The sequence below is a fragment of the Pan paniscus genome, chromosome 9 (genome assembly GCF_029289425.2).
Source record: "Pan paniscus chromosome 9, NHGRI_mPanPan1-v2.0_pri, whole genome shotgun sequence".
NCBI lineage: Eukaryota > Metazoa > Chordata > Mammalia > Primates > Hominidae > Pan > Pan paniscus.
Window position 1 is genome coordinate 79,059,045 of NC_073258.2, and position 11,604 is coordinate 79,070,648.

Below are 11,604 nucleotides of genomic sequence, written 5' to 3' on the forward strand. Positions count from 1 at the left end.
CACGCCTGTAATCCCAGCACTTTGGGAGGCCGAGGCGGGCAGATCACAAGGTCAGGAGATCGAGACCATCCTGGCTAATATGGTGAAACCCCGTCTCTACTAAAAATACAAAAAATTAGCCTGGCGTGGTGGCGGGCGCCTGTAGTCCCAGCTACTCAGGAGGCTGAGGCAGGAGAATGGCGTGAACCTGGGAGGCGGAGCTTGCAGTGAGCAGAGATCGCGCCACTGCACTCCAGCCTGGGCAACAGAGCGAGACTCTGTCTCAAAAAAAAAAGAAGAAATTCCTGGAGTAATGTCTGTTTTTCATAAAGTATTACACACAGTTTAGTAATTCATACCAGAAACAAAAATACAAGCTGGGTGCAGTGGCTCACGCCTGTAATCCCAGCAGTTTGGGAGGCCAAGGTGGGTGGATCACCTGAGGTCCGGAGTTCGAGACCAGCCTGGCCAACACGGTGAAACCCCCTCTTTACTAAAAATACAAAAATTAACTGGGGCATGGTGGCGGGCGCCTGTAATCCCAGCTACTTGGGAGGCCGAGGCAGGAGAATCGCTTGAACCCGGGAGGCGGAGGTTGCAGTGAGCTGAGATTGTGCCACTACACTCCAGCCTGGGTGACAAGAGCGAGACTCTGTCTCAAAAAAAAAAAAAAGGAAAAGAAAAAGAAATAAAAATACAGACATAGTTTTTATAAACAATATGAGAGAATGGTTTGTATATTACCTGATGTCTACACATCACATTTGATTATTCCTTTCCTCACAAAATCACAAAACATTAGGAACAGACAGGATCTTAGAAATAATTCACTCCAAATCCTTATGTGCCAGATGAGACACTAAGGCCCAGAGACATGAAGTATCTTTTCTCTATGTAACTAGATAGTGGCAGAGCCAGGCCTAAGAATCCAGTTCTTCCTCTTTCCCAGTCCACTATTCTTTCAAAAAGTGTGGTAGATATTATACCTCCCAATTTATAGACTGGGAAACTCATTTTGAAGTAAGGGGATTCCCTAGTAGTGCAAGAGGACAGAACTGAGAAGAGATCACAATTTTTATAAAGAGTAATTAGATCTATGATTGCAAGAAAATTTTTTTTTTTTTGAGACAGAGTCTCACTCTGTCACCCAGGCTGGAGTGCAGTGGCGCGATCTCGGCTCACTGCAACCTCCGCCTCCCAGGTTCAAGTGATTTTCCTGCCTCAGCCTCCTGAGTAGCTGGGATTACAGGTGCCCACCACCACACCCAGCTAATTTTTGTATTTTTAGTAGAGACAGGGTTTCACTGTGTTGGCCAGGCTGGTCTCCAACCCCTGACCTCATGATCTGCCCGCCTTGGCCTCCCAAAGTGCTGGGATTACAAGCGTGAGCCACCGCACCCAGCCGGAAAACATTTTTAATATCAGTAATATTTACCTAGTTTATAGATGAATCTTAAAAAAAAAAGGTGAAAATTAAAACTTACCTCATAATACCACTGTGATATTGGCAAACTGTGAGTGATAGCAAGCCAGTTTCGGTGTACTTCAAAATCTGTGGAATGGCTACTCAAAACAATTAGATAAATAAAATGAGATTTTGCAATATTTATCAATTTCTAATTCCCATAGTTATGCTTTTAAATGGACTGACATTCCCTAAGCTGTCACAGCTCACTGTCCTATAGAGACACAAATAGACATTACATAATCCTGTAACACCTCATTTATCTGGAGGTCAGATCTTTTAGAAAGTTGTTGAGCAATCTACAAGTCAGTGAAAAGGGTCTCAGAACTACCTAAAGGGCTGACAAGAAGCCCAGACTTTTTCTTTTTCTTTTTCTTTTTTTTTTTTTTTTTTTGAGGCAGAGTCTCCTTCTGTCACCCAGGCTGGAGTGTAGTGGACCCATCTCAGCTCACTGCAACCGCCGCCCCCCGGGTTCACGCGAGTCTCCTGTCTCAGCCTCCCGAGCAGCTGAGACTACAGGCATGTACCACCAATCCTGGCTAATTTTTAGTAGAGGTGGGGTTTCGCCATGTTGGCCAGGCTGGTCTCAAACTCCTGACCTCAGGTGATCCACCTGCCTCAGTCTCCCAAAGTGCTGGGATTACAGGCGTGAGCCACCGCGCCCGGCCTAGCCCAAACTTTTTCTTACAGGCGGCCCTCAGGCCTTTGCTCAGAAGTGACTTCCTCTTACTCACAAACAATTCTAACAAAATTCATTACCTGAAAAAGGCCTCATATACCAAGACATAAGGATGAGGAGTTCATCTGACAGAGAAGGTGGGAAAAGATCCTTGCTTTGCCTTTCCCATGTCTCCAAATTCTCCCTCTTCCCATCACTATATATATCTAAGGATCACCCATCTTTAGAAAAAATCTTTTCCTGTTTGTCCACTGCTGTACCTCCCCTCCACATTTAGAACAGTACCTGACGCATGGACAAGCTCAATACATTCTTGCTGAATATCCACTCACCAAAGTGAACAATGAGTTCCACAGCAAAGCCCAATTTACACTTTCCAACATTTTACACAACCTTTCCACAATGACAACTTTCTCCTACCTCCAGCCAACCCTTCTTTCTCAGTCATGGCTTTCCCTTCCTATATTCATCAGGGACATGTTGATATTCCCCTAGGTTCAGTTCTTGGTCCCCTTTTTACGCAACTTATTCTGCTCTGGACAATCTTATGCAAACTTTCTGGTTCCACTGTCAATTGTATAATGATGACTCCCAAATTACTTTTTTTTTTTTTTGGAGACGGAGTCTCGCTCTGTTGCCAGGCTGGAGTGCAGTAATGCGATCTTGGCTCACTGCAAACTCCGTCTCCCAGGTTCAAATGACTCCCCTGCCCCAGCCACCCAAGTAGCCGGGACTACAGGTGCGCGGCACCACGCCCGGCTAATTTTTTTTTTTGTATTTTAGTAGAGATGGGGTTTTACTGTGTTGGCCAGGATGGTCTTGATCTCCTGACCTCGTGATCAGCCTGCCTTGGCCTCCCAAAGTGCTGGGATTACAGGCATGAGCCACCATGCCTGGCCTACTCCCAAATTTCAATATGCAACATTGGCTTCTTTACTAAGTTGTAGAGACAGACACCTCCAACTTCCTGTTAACAATCTCACTTGAATTTCCTACAGATATTTCAAAATCTCCACTCAAAACTGAATTGATGACCCATCCATCCCAAGTCTAAGTACGTATACCCAACAGAAATGCATAGTATGCTCACTAAAAGACACGTACTGTAAGAATGTGCAAAGTGGGGCCGGGCGCGGTGGCTCACACCTGTAATTCCAGCACTTTGGGAGGCTAAGGCAGGCGGATCACGAGGTCAGGAGATCAAGACCATCCTGGCTAACATGGTGAAACCCCATCTCTACTAAAAATATAAAAAATTAGCTGGGCGTGGTGGTGGGCGCCTGTAGTCCCAGCTACTCAGGAGGTTGAGGCAGGAGAATGGCATGAACCCAGGAGGCGGAGCTTGCAGTGAGCTGAGATCGCGCCACTGCACTCCAGCCTGGGCGACAGAGCAAGACTCCGTCTCAAAAAAAAAAAATGTGCAAAGTAAAACTATTTGCGACAGGTAAAAAGTGGAGATAAATGTCCACAAACAGCAGAATAGCTAAATAAATTGTGGTGTTTTCACACAATGGAATACTGTAGAGCAGCAGTTCTCAAAGTGTGATTCAGGGACTCACAGGGAGACCCTTTCAAGGAGTTTGAAATATGTACTATTTTCATAATAATATTCAGATGTAATTTGTTCTACTTTCACTCATTCTCTCACAAGTATACAGTGACGTTCTAGAGGCTACATAATGTGATGTCATCACTCTGAAGGCCAGTGAAATTTGTGCTTGTATATTCTTGTGCTTGAACAATTTGTTTTAATTTCTAAAATGGTAATTATCTATTATACAGCCCACATAAACATATAGCTCTTTGTGACCCTCAATTATTTTTAGCCCATTTCTCACTATCCTCCCACCTGTCTTTGTCTTACTCTACATTCACCTTTTCCCTCTGCCTGCAACACTCTGTGTGAGGTAGGTTCTTTAACTCTTACCATTTCACCAGTGGCTGAGAGAAGCAGCTTGCCCTGTCATGTAGCCAGTATGTAGCAGAGCCAGATTCTAACCAGGGCAGTCTGACTCCCTAGCTATGGCTCTTAAACCACCAAATACTTCCAAAGTTAGTTGTTATTTTCTCTGCAAATCCTTCCTGACCTCAAGGCAAAATAAATCTTTAATTTGTCCATTTCTATCTCTAATGCCACCACTCCAATTCAAGTCAGCATCTTCTCTCATGTAGACTTTCTCAAAGGGCACCTAGCCTTCCTGACTCTCCTTCTGCCTCCTCCAATCATTTATATGGGAGCCAAAAAATATTTTATAAATGCAGATCATTTCCACTGAGCTTATAAAATCAAAATCTAAATTTTTCATCCTGGCTTTATAAACTCCGGCATGATTTGGTGCCTATCTTTCCAATTTCACTGTGCATGTTTCTGTCTCTGTTGCTTATTCCATGCCAGCTACACTGGCCTTATCATAGTTGCCCAAATAGGTCAATACTTTCACACCACAGGGCCTATATTTATATAGTGTGCTCTTTCAGATAAGTTCTACACACCTGCACACACCACATACTCTGCATGAATGGCCCTCTCATTCACACTTTAGGCCTCCAATGATGTCAGTTCCTCAGAGACATTCTCTGACACCTAATTGAAAGTACATCTTCCTTCTTGGTCGCCTGATAGGATCCTGTTCTTCTTCTTCCATTTTTTTTTTTTTTTTTTAGATGGAGTCTCACTCTGTCGCCCAGGTTGGAGTGCAGTGGCGCTATCTCGGCTCACTGCAAGCTCCGCCTTCCGGGTTCATGCCATTCTCCTGCCTCAGCCTCCCCAGTAGCTGGGACTACACGCGCCCACCACCACACCCAGCTAATTTTTGTATTTTCAGTAGAGACGGGGTTTCATCGTGTTAACCAGGATGGTCTCGATCTCCTGACCTCGTGATCCGCCCGCCTCGGCCTCCCAAAGTGCTGGGATTACAGGCGTGAGCCACCACACCCAGCCTCTTCTTCCTAATACTTAATCCAAATTGTAGTTATGTAACTATATATTTGCATTGATTTGTTTCTTGTACTGTTATACTTACTGAACTACACACTTCACAGGGCTAGGGATCATATCTATTTTTTCCTCCCTTCTAGCCTAGCAACAGTACCTGGTACATAATAAAGCAATTAGTAAATGTTTTGTTGAATATATCTGCATTTATCCTGTAATTTCCCTCTCATATCCCAGGGGTTTCTGGTTTGAGAAACAGAGCATTAACTACAATTAAAAACATTCGTTTTTAAATATATGAAGTGTTTCATAAATTTGCATGCTATCCTTGTGCGTGGACCATGCTAAGCTTCCTGTATCATTCAATTTTAGTGCAGGCATACCTTAGAGATATTGTGGGTTTAGACCACCATAATGAAGTGAATATCTCAATAAAGTGAGTCACATGAATTTTTTGATTTCCCAGAGCATGTAAAAGTTATGTTTACACTGGCCGGCCGCGGTGGCTCACGCCTGTAATCCCAGCACTTTGGAGGCCGAGGCGGGTGGATCACGAGGTCAGGAGATTGAGACCATCCTGGCTAACATGGTGAAACCCCATCTCTACTAAAAATGCCAAAAAAATTAGCCGGGCTTGGTGAGGGGCGCCTGTAGGGTCAGCTACTCGGTAGGCTGAGGCAGAAGAATGGTGTGAACCCGGAAGGCAGGCTTGCAGTGAGCCGAGATAGCGCCACTGCCCTCCAGCCTGGGCGACAGAGCAAGACTCCGTCTCAAAAAAAAAAAAAAGTTATGTTTACACTATACTATAAAATGTGCAATACTACTATGTCTAAAAAGACAGTGTACACCTTCATTTTAAAATACTTTATCGCTAAAACAAAGCTAATGATCATCTGCACCTTCGGCAAGTCCTAATCTTTTTGCTGGTGGAGGATTTTGCTTCAATGTTGATGGCTGTTGATTGATCAGGGTTATGGGTGCTGAAGATTGGGGTGACTTGTGGCAAACTGTTTTTTTTTTTTTTTTTGAGATGGAGTCTCACTCTTGTCACCCAGGCTGGAGTGCAATGGTGTGATCTTGGCTCACTACAACCTTCGCCTCCTGGGTTCAAGTGATTCTCCTGCCTCAGCCTCCTAAGTGGCTGGGATCACAGGTGCCCACCACCACACTTGGCTAATTTTTGTATATTTAGTAGAGACGGGGTTTCCCCATGTTGGCCAGGCGGTCTTGAACTCCTGACCTCAGGTGACCTGCCCGCCTCAGCCTCCCAAAACGCTGGGATTACAGGCATGAGCCACTGCGCCTGGCAAGACTGTGGCAATTTCTTAAAATAAAACAACAATGAAGCTTGCCACATTGATGGGCTCTTCCTTTCACAAAAGATTCCTCTAGTATGCAATGCTGTTTGATAGGATTTTACCCACAGTAAAACTTTCAAAACTAGAGTCAATCCTTCTTCTCAAACCCTGCCACTGATTATTAACTAAGTTTATATAATATTCTAAATCCTTTGTTGTCATTTCAACAATATTCACAGCATCTTCATTAGCAGAGTGCATCTCAAAAGAAACCACTTTCTCTGCTCATCCATGAGAAGTAACTCCTCATCCACTCAAGTTGTATCATGAGATATCATGCAGCAATTCAATCACATGCTCAGGCTCCACTTCTAGTTCTCTTGCTATTCCCATGACATCTGCAGTTACTTCTTCCAATGAAGTCTTGAACCCCTCAAAGTTATCCATTGGAGTTGGAATCTAATTCTTCCAAACTCTTGTTAATATTGATATCTTGACCTCCTCCCATGAATCATGAATGTTCTTAATAGCATCTAGAATGGTTTCAATTTACTTCGCCCAGATCCATCAGAAGAATCACTATCTATGGCAGATATAGCCTTATGAAATGTATTTCTTAAATAACAAGACTTAAAAGTCAAAACTGATTGGGCATGGTGGCTCACTCCTATAATCCTAGCACTTTGGGAGGCCAAGGCAGGCAGATTGCTTGAGCACAGGAGTTCAAAAACAGCCTGGGCAACACAGCAAAAACCCATCTCTACTAAAAATACAAAAAATTAGCAGGGTATGGTAGCACACAACTTAAGTCCCAGCTACTTGGCAGGTTGAGGTAGGAGGACTGCTTGAGCCTGAAAGGTGGAGGTTGCAGTGAGATGAGATCATGCTACTGCACTACAGCCTGAGAGGCAGAGTGAGACCCTGTTTCAAAAAAAAAAAATCAACTACTCAACTGACTGCAGAATAGATGTTACATCAGCAGGCATGAAAACAACATTAAGGTTGGGCACAGGGGCTCATGTCTGTAATCCCAGAACTTTGGGAGGCAAAGGTAGGAGGATTGCTTGAGCCTAGGAATTCCAGGCCGGCCTGAGCAACACAGTGACCCCATCTCTCCAAAAATACATTTTAAAAAAAAGCCGGGCATGGTGCTCATGCCTGTAATCCCAACACTTTGGGAGGCCAAAGAGAGCAGATCACTTGAGGCCAGGAGTTCAAGACCAGCCTGGCCAATGTGGCAAAACCCCATCTCTACTAAAAATATAAAAATTAGCAGGGCATGATGGTGTGCACCTGTAATCCCAGCTACTTGGGTGGCTGAAGCAGGAGAATCACTCGAACCCGGGAAGCTGAGGTTGCAGTGAGCTGAGATCGTGCCACTACACTCCAGCATGGGAGACAGAGTGAAACTCCGTCTCAAAAATAAATAAATAAGAAAAAAAAAAAAAAGAAAAATAATGGGTGGGTGCGGTGGCTCATGTCTGTAATCCTAGCACTTTGGGAGGCCAAGACAGGTGGATCGCTTGAGGTCAGGAATTTGAGACGAGCCTGGGCAACATGGTGAAACCCCATCTCTGCAAAAAATACAAAAAGTTAGCTGGGTGTAGTGGTGTGCACCTGTAGTTCAAGCTACTTGGGTAGCTGAGATGGGAGGATTGTTTGAGCCCAGGAGGTAGAGGCAGCAGTGAGCTGAGATCATACCAGTGCTCTCCAGCCTGACAAAGTGAAACACTGTCTCAAAAAAGAAAAGAAAAAGGAAAAATATTGACCAGTGAGGTGGCTCAGGCCTGTAATCCCAGCACTTTGGAAGGGCTCACTTGAGCCCAGGAGTTCGAGATCAGCCTGGGCAACACAGTGACACCTCGTCTCTACCAAAAAGAAAAAAAAAAACACAAACCAAAACAAAACACACACATATAGACAGACAGACAGATAATAGAGAGAGAAAGGAAAAAAAATTAGCTGGGCATGGTGGCATCTGTCTTTGTCCCAGCTATTCGGGAGGCTGAGGGAGGAAGACTGCTCAAGTGCAGGAGATTAAGGCTGCAGTGAGCCATGATGGTGCCGCTGTACTTCACCCTGGGAGATAGAGCGAGACACTGCCTCTAGAAAAAAAAAATGTTTCTGAGCAGTAGGTCTCAACAGTGGGCTTATTCAGTAAACCATGCTGTAAATAGATGTGCTGTCATCCAGGGCTTTGTTGTTCCATTTATAGATCACAGGCAGAGTAGATTTAGCATAAGTCTTAAGGGCCATTGGATTTTTAGAATAGTAAGTGAGAAATGGCTTCAACTAGATGTCATAGATGGCATCTTCCAATGTAAGTCTGTTTCTTCTACCTTGAAAACCTATTGTTTAGTGTAGCCACCTTCATCAGTGAGCTTAGCTAGATCTTCTAGAAAACTTACTGCAGCTTCTACATCAGCACTTGCTGCTTCACCTTGTACTTTATTGTGGAGATGGCTTCTTTTCTTCCTTTTTTTTTTTTTTTTGAGACAGAGTTTCACTCTTGTTGCCCAGGCTGGAGTGCAATAGCGCCATCTCAGCTCACTGCAACCTCCACCTCCCGGGTTCAAGTGATTCTCCTGCCTCAGCCTCCCAAGTACCTGGGATTACAGGCATGCTCCACCACGCCCAGCTAATTTTGTATTTTTAGTAGAGACGAGATTTCTCCATGTTGGTCCTCAGGTGATCCGCCCATCTTGGCCTACCAAAGTGCTGGGATCACAGGCATGAGCCACCGCGTCCGGCCGATGGCTTCTTTTCTTAAAAGAACCTCTGCTAGCTTCTAAATTTTCTTCTGCAACTTCTTCACCTCTCTTAGGCTTCAAAGAATTGAAGAGTTAGGGCCTTGCTCTGGATAAGGTTTTGGCTTAAGGGAATGTTATGGCTGGTTTGATCTATCCAGACCACTAAAACATTCTCCATATCATCAAGGTTGTTTCACTTTCTTATCACTTGTGTATTCACTGGAGTAGCACTTTTAGTTTCCTTTAAGAACTTTTCCTCTGCACTCACAACTTGGCTGTTTGGCACAATGGGCCTAGCTTTCAGCCCGTCTTGGCTTTCAGGATGCCTTCCTCATCAAGCTCAATCATTTCTAGCTTTTGATTTAAAGTCAGAGATATGTGACTCTTCCTCTCACTTGAACACTTAGATGCCACTGTAGGGCTATTAATTGGCCTAACTTTATTATTGTATCTCAGTCAACAGCGAGGCCTGAGAAGAGGGAGAGAGATGATGGAACAGCTGCTTGATAGAGCAGTCAGAACACACAGCATTTATTAAGTTCACCATAGTGTTGCCCCAAAGCAATCAGAATAGTAGTATCAAAGATCACTGATTACAGATCATAACAAATATAATAGCAATGAAAAAGTGTGAAATATTTCAAGATTTACCAAAATGTAACACAGACACAAAATGAGCACATGATGTTAGAAAAATGGCATTGATAGAGTTGCTCAATGGAGAGTTACCGCAGCCTTCAATTTGTAAAAAAAATGAAAATGCAGTATCTGTGAAGTGCAATAAAGCAAAGTACAAAAAATGAGGTATTCCTGTACATGTGCTGCCAAAGTGAGCACTATATACATTCTTAACCTGGACCAAGAGCAGTATTCAAAATAACAACTCTGGCCAGGCACGGCTCATGCCTGTAATCCCAACATTATGGGAGGCCGAGGCAGGTGGATCACTTGAGGTCAGGAGATTTGAGATCAGCCCTCCGCCATCACGGTGAAACCCCATCTCTACTAAAAATACAAAAATTAGCCTGGCGCGGTGGTGCAAGCCTGTAATCCCAGCTACTCCGGAGGCTGAGGCAGGAGAATCGTTTGAACCCGGGAGGCAGAGGTTGCAGTAAGCTGAGATCGTGCCACTGTACTCCAGCCTGGGTGACAGAGTGGGACGAGACTGTCTCAAAAAAATAATAATAACAAACAAAAAAAACAACTCTGAGGATACATTTCTAGCCTGAGGCAACTAAAGCAAGAAATAATCTTCTTATGCACAGACCTACAGTTAATCATTTTACTGAATCTACATATACATTCCACTTACATGATTACATATACGCATCAGTATGGACTTACATTCTATACATATGACTCTCCCATATTCAACAAGAGATCACCAAGAGCCTGAATCAAAGGATACCAATAAAACAAACCCTAAACTAGGAAGTGGGAGGGAAAGGAGAAAAGGGATGAGGGAGAAGAAGAAAAAAGAGGAAGGATGAAGGGAAGGCGGAAGCCAATATTAATAAATACTGAGTACCTACTGTATACACACCACCATTTCATGGTTGCTTCTTGGTTTCCACGCTTTCAGTCTTGGCCCTACATCCATTTTTTACACAGCAGTCTAACTGTGGTCTTCGAAACCCTGTGTTATCTGTCCCCTGTGCACCCCATCCTGTGCCACTCCTCTCCCTCAATATTCTGCAGCCACAAGGGGCACTTTCTGTTCCTAGAATGCTCTGACTTCTTTCCTGCCACAGGGCCTTTGAACTTACTCTTTCCTATGCCTGAACTGCTTTCCACATCACTTATTCTTTTTCATTTTTTGAATTTCAACTCAAACATCACCTTCTAAAGGAATAGCGCACAGCCACTTAGTAACCCTCTATTTCCTTTATCACAATCTGAAAAGTTCCTGTTTGTCTAGCTCCACCCACCAACTTCGAGAGCAAGGACCAGCAATGTCTTGCTCACCACCGCATCTCCCGGGAGTTAGAACGGTACCTGGCGCCTCAGGCATCTGATAATACTGGCTGAATGGCTGTTGGAGGCAGAGGTTCTTAACTGCCTATTAAGGATGAGGACCCTGAGGTTCAGAAACGTTAAAGTGATTTGTTCCAAATCAGACAGCGCCAGGTCTGAACCTAGCCAGCTGGGGCTAAGTCAAGTAACAACTGGAGAAACAGAAAGCTTAGCAAAGGCAGGATAGCGACAAACACGACCTAAAGTTTTCTCTTCATACCCAGGGATATCCACACCTTTCTCTCCCGCCCTGACCGACCGCGGGGCCTCCCCGCCCAGCCCCTGGCCGTGCGAGTCCCTTACTATGTGGGGATGAGAAGGCATTTGAGAAGAGTCACCCCGAGCGCCAAAGCCGAAAACCAATTGCCAGTACCCGTGGCAATTGTGAACGCCGCCATTGCTGCGGCACCGCACGCTTCCCACCAACTTGATCCACATCCGGGATCCCGCGCATGCGGAGAAAGCCCTCTGAAGCCGTGCCCGCT

The 11,604-nt window shown here is 44.5% G+C and overlaps 1 protein-coding gene and 1 non-coding gene across 13 annotated transcripts in view; both read right to left on the reverse strand.

The window, feature by feature from the left end:
* The window catches only part of ALG8 (ALG8 alpha-1,3-glucosyltransferase), a 36,591-nt gene extending 24,999 nt beyond the window's left edge, over positions 1–11,592 (reverse strand). For 6 of the 12 annotated variants that reach the window (XM_063608690.1, XM_034933445.2, XM_063608687.1 and 3 more), the window contains exons 1-2: positions 11,423–11,579; positions 1,464–1,542 (exon numbers count right to left, since the gene is read on the reverse strand). In XM_063608690.1, the coding sequence (XP_063464760.1) occupies positions 1,464–1,542; positions 11,423–11,517 (174 nt within the window). In that variant the 5' untranslated portion in view covers positions 11,518–11,579. Of the gene's footprint in view, positions 1–1,463; positions 1,543–10,638 lie in introns of all 12 variants that reach the window. The other 6 variants (XM_003805158.4, XM_008968269.6, XM_063608684.1 and 3 more) reach the window with 6 other exon arrangements.
* On the reverse strand, positions 5,350–5,452 carry LOC112441246 (U6 spliceosomal RNA). The gene has a single exon (XR_003029187.1). It is a non-coding gene; the product is annotated as a U6 spliceosomal RNA (small nuclear RNA).
* Positions 11,593–11,604: the final 12 nt, after the last annotated feature.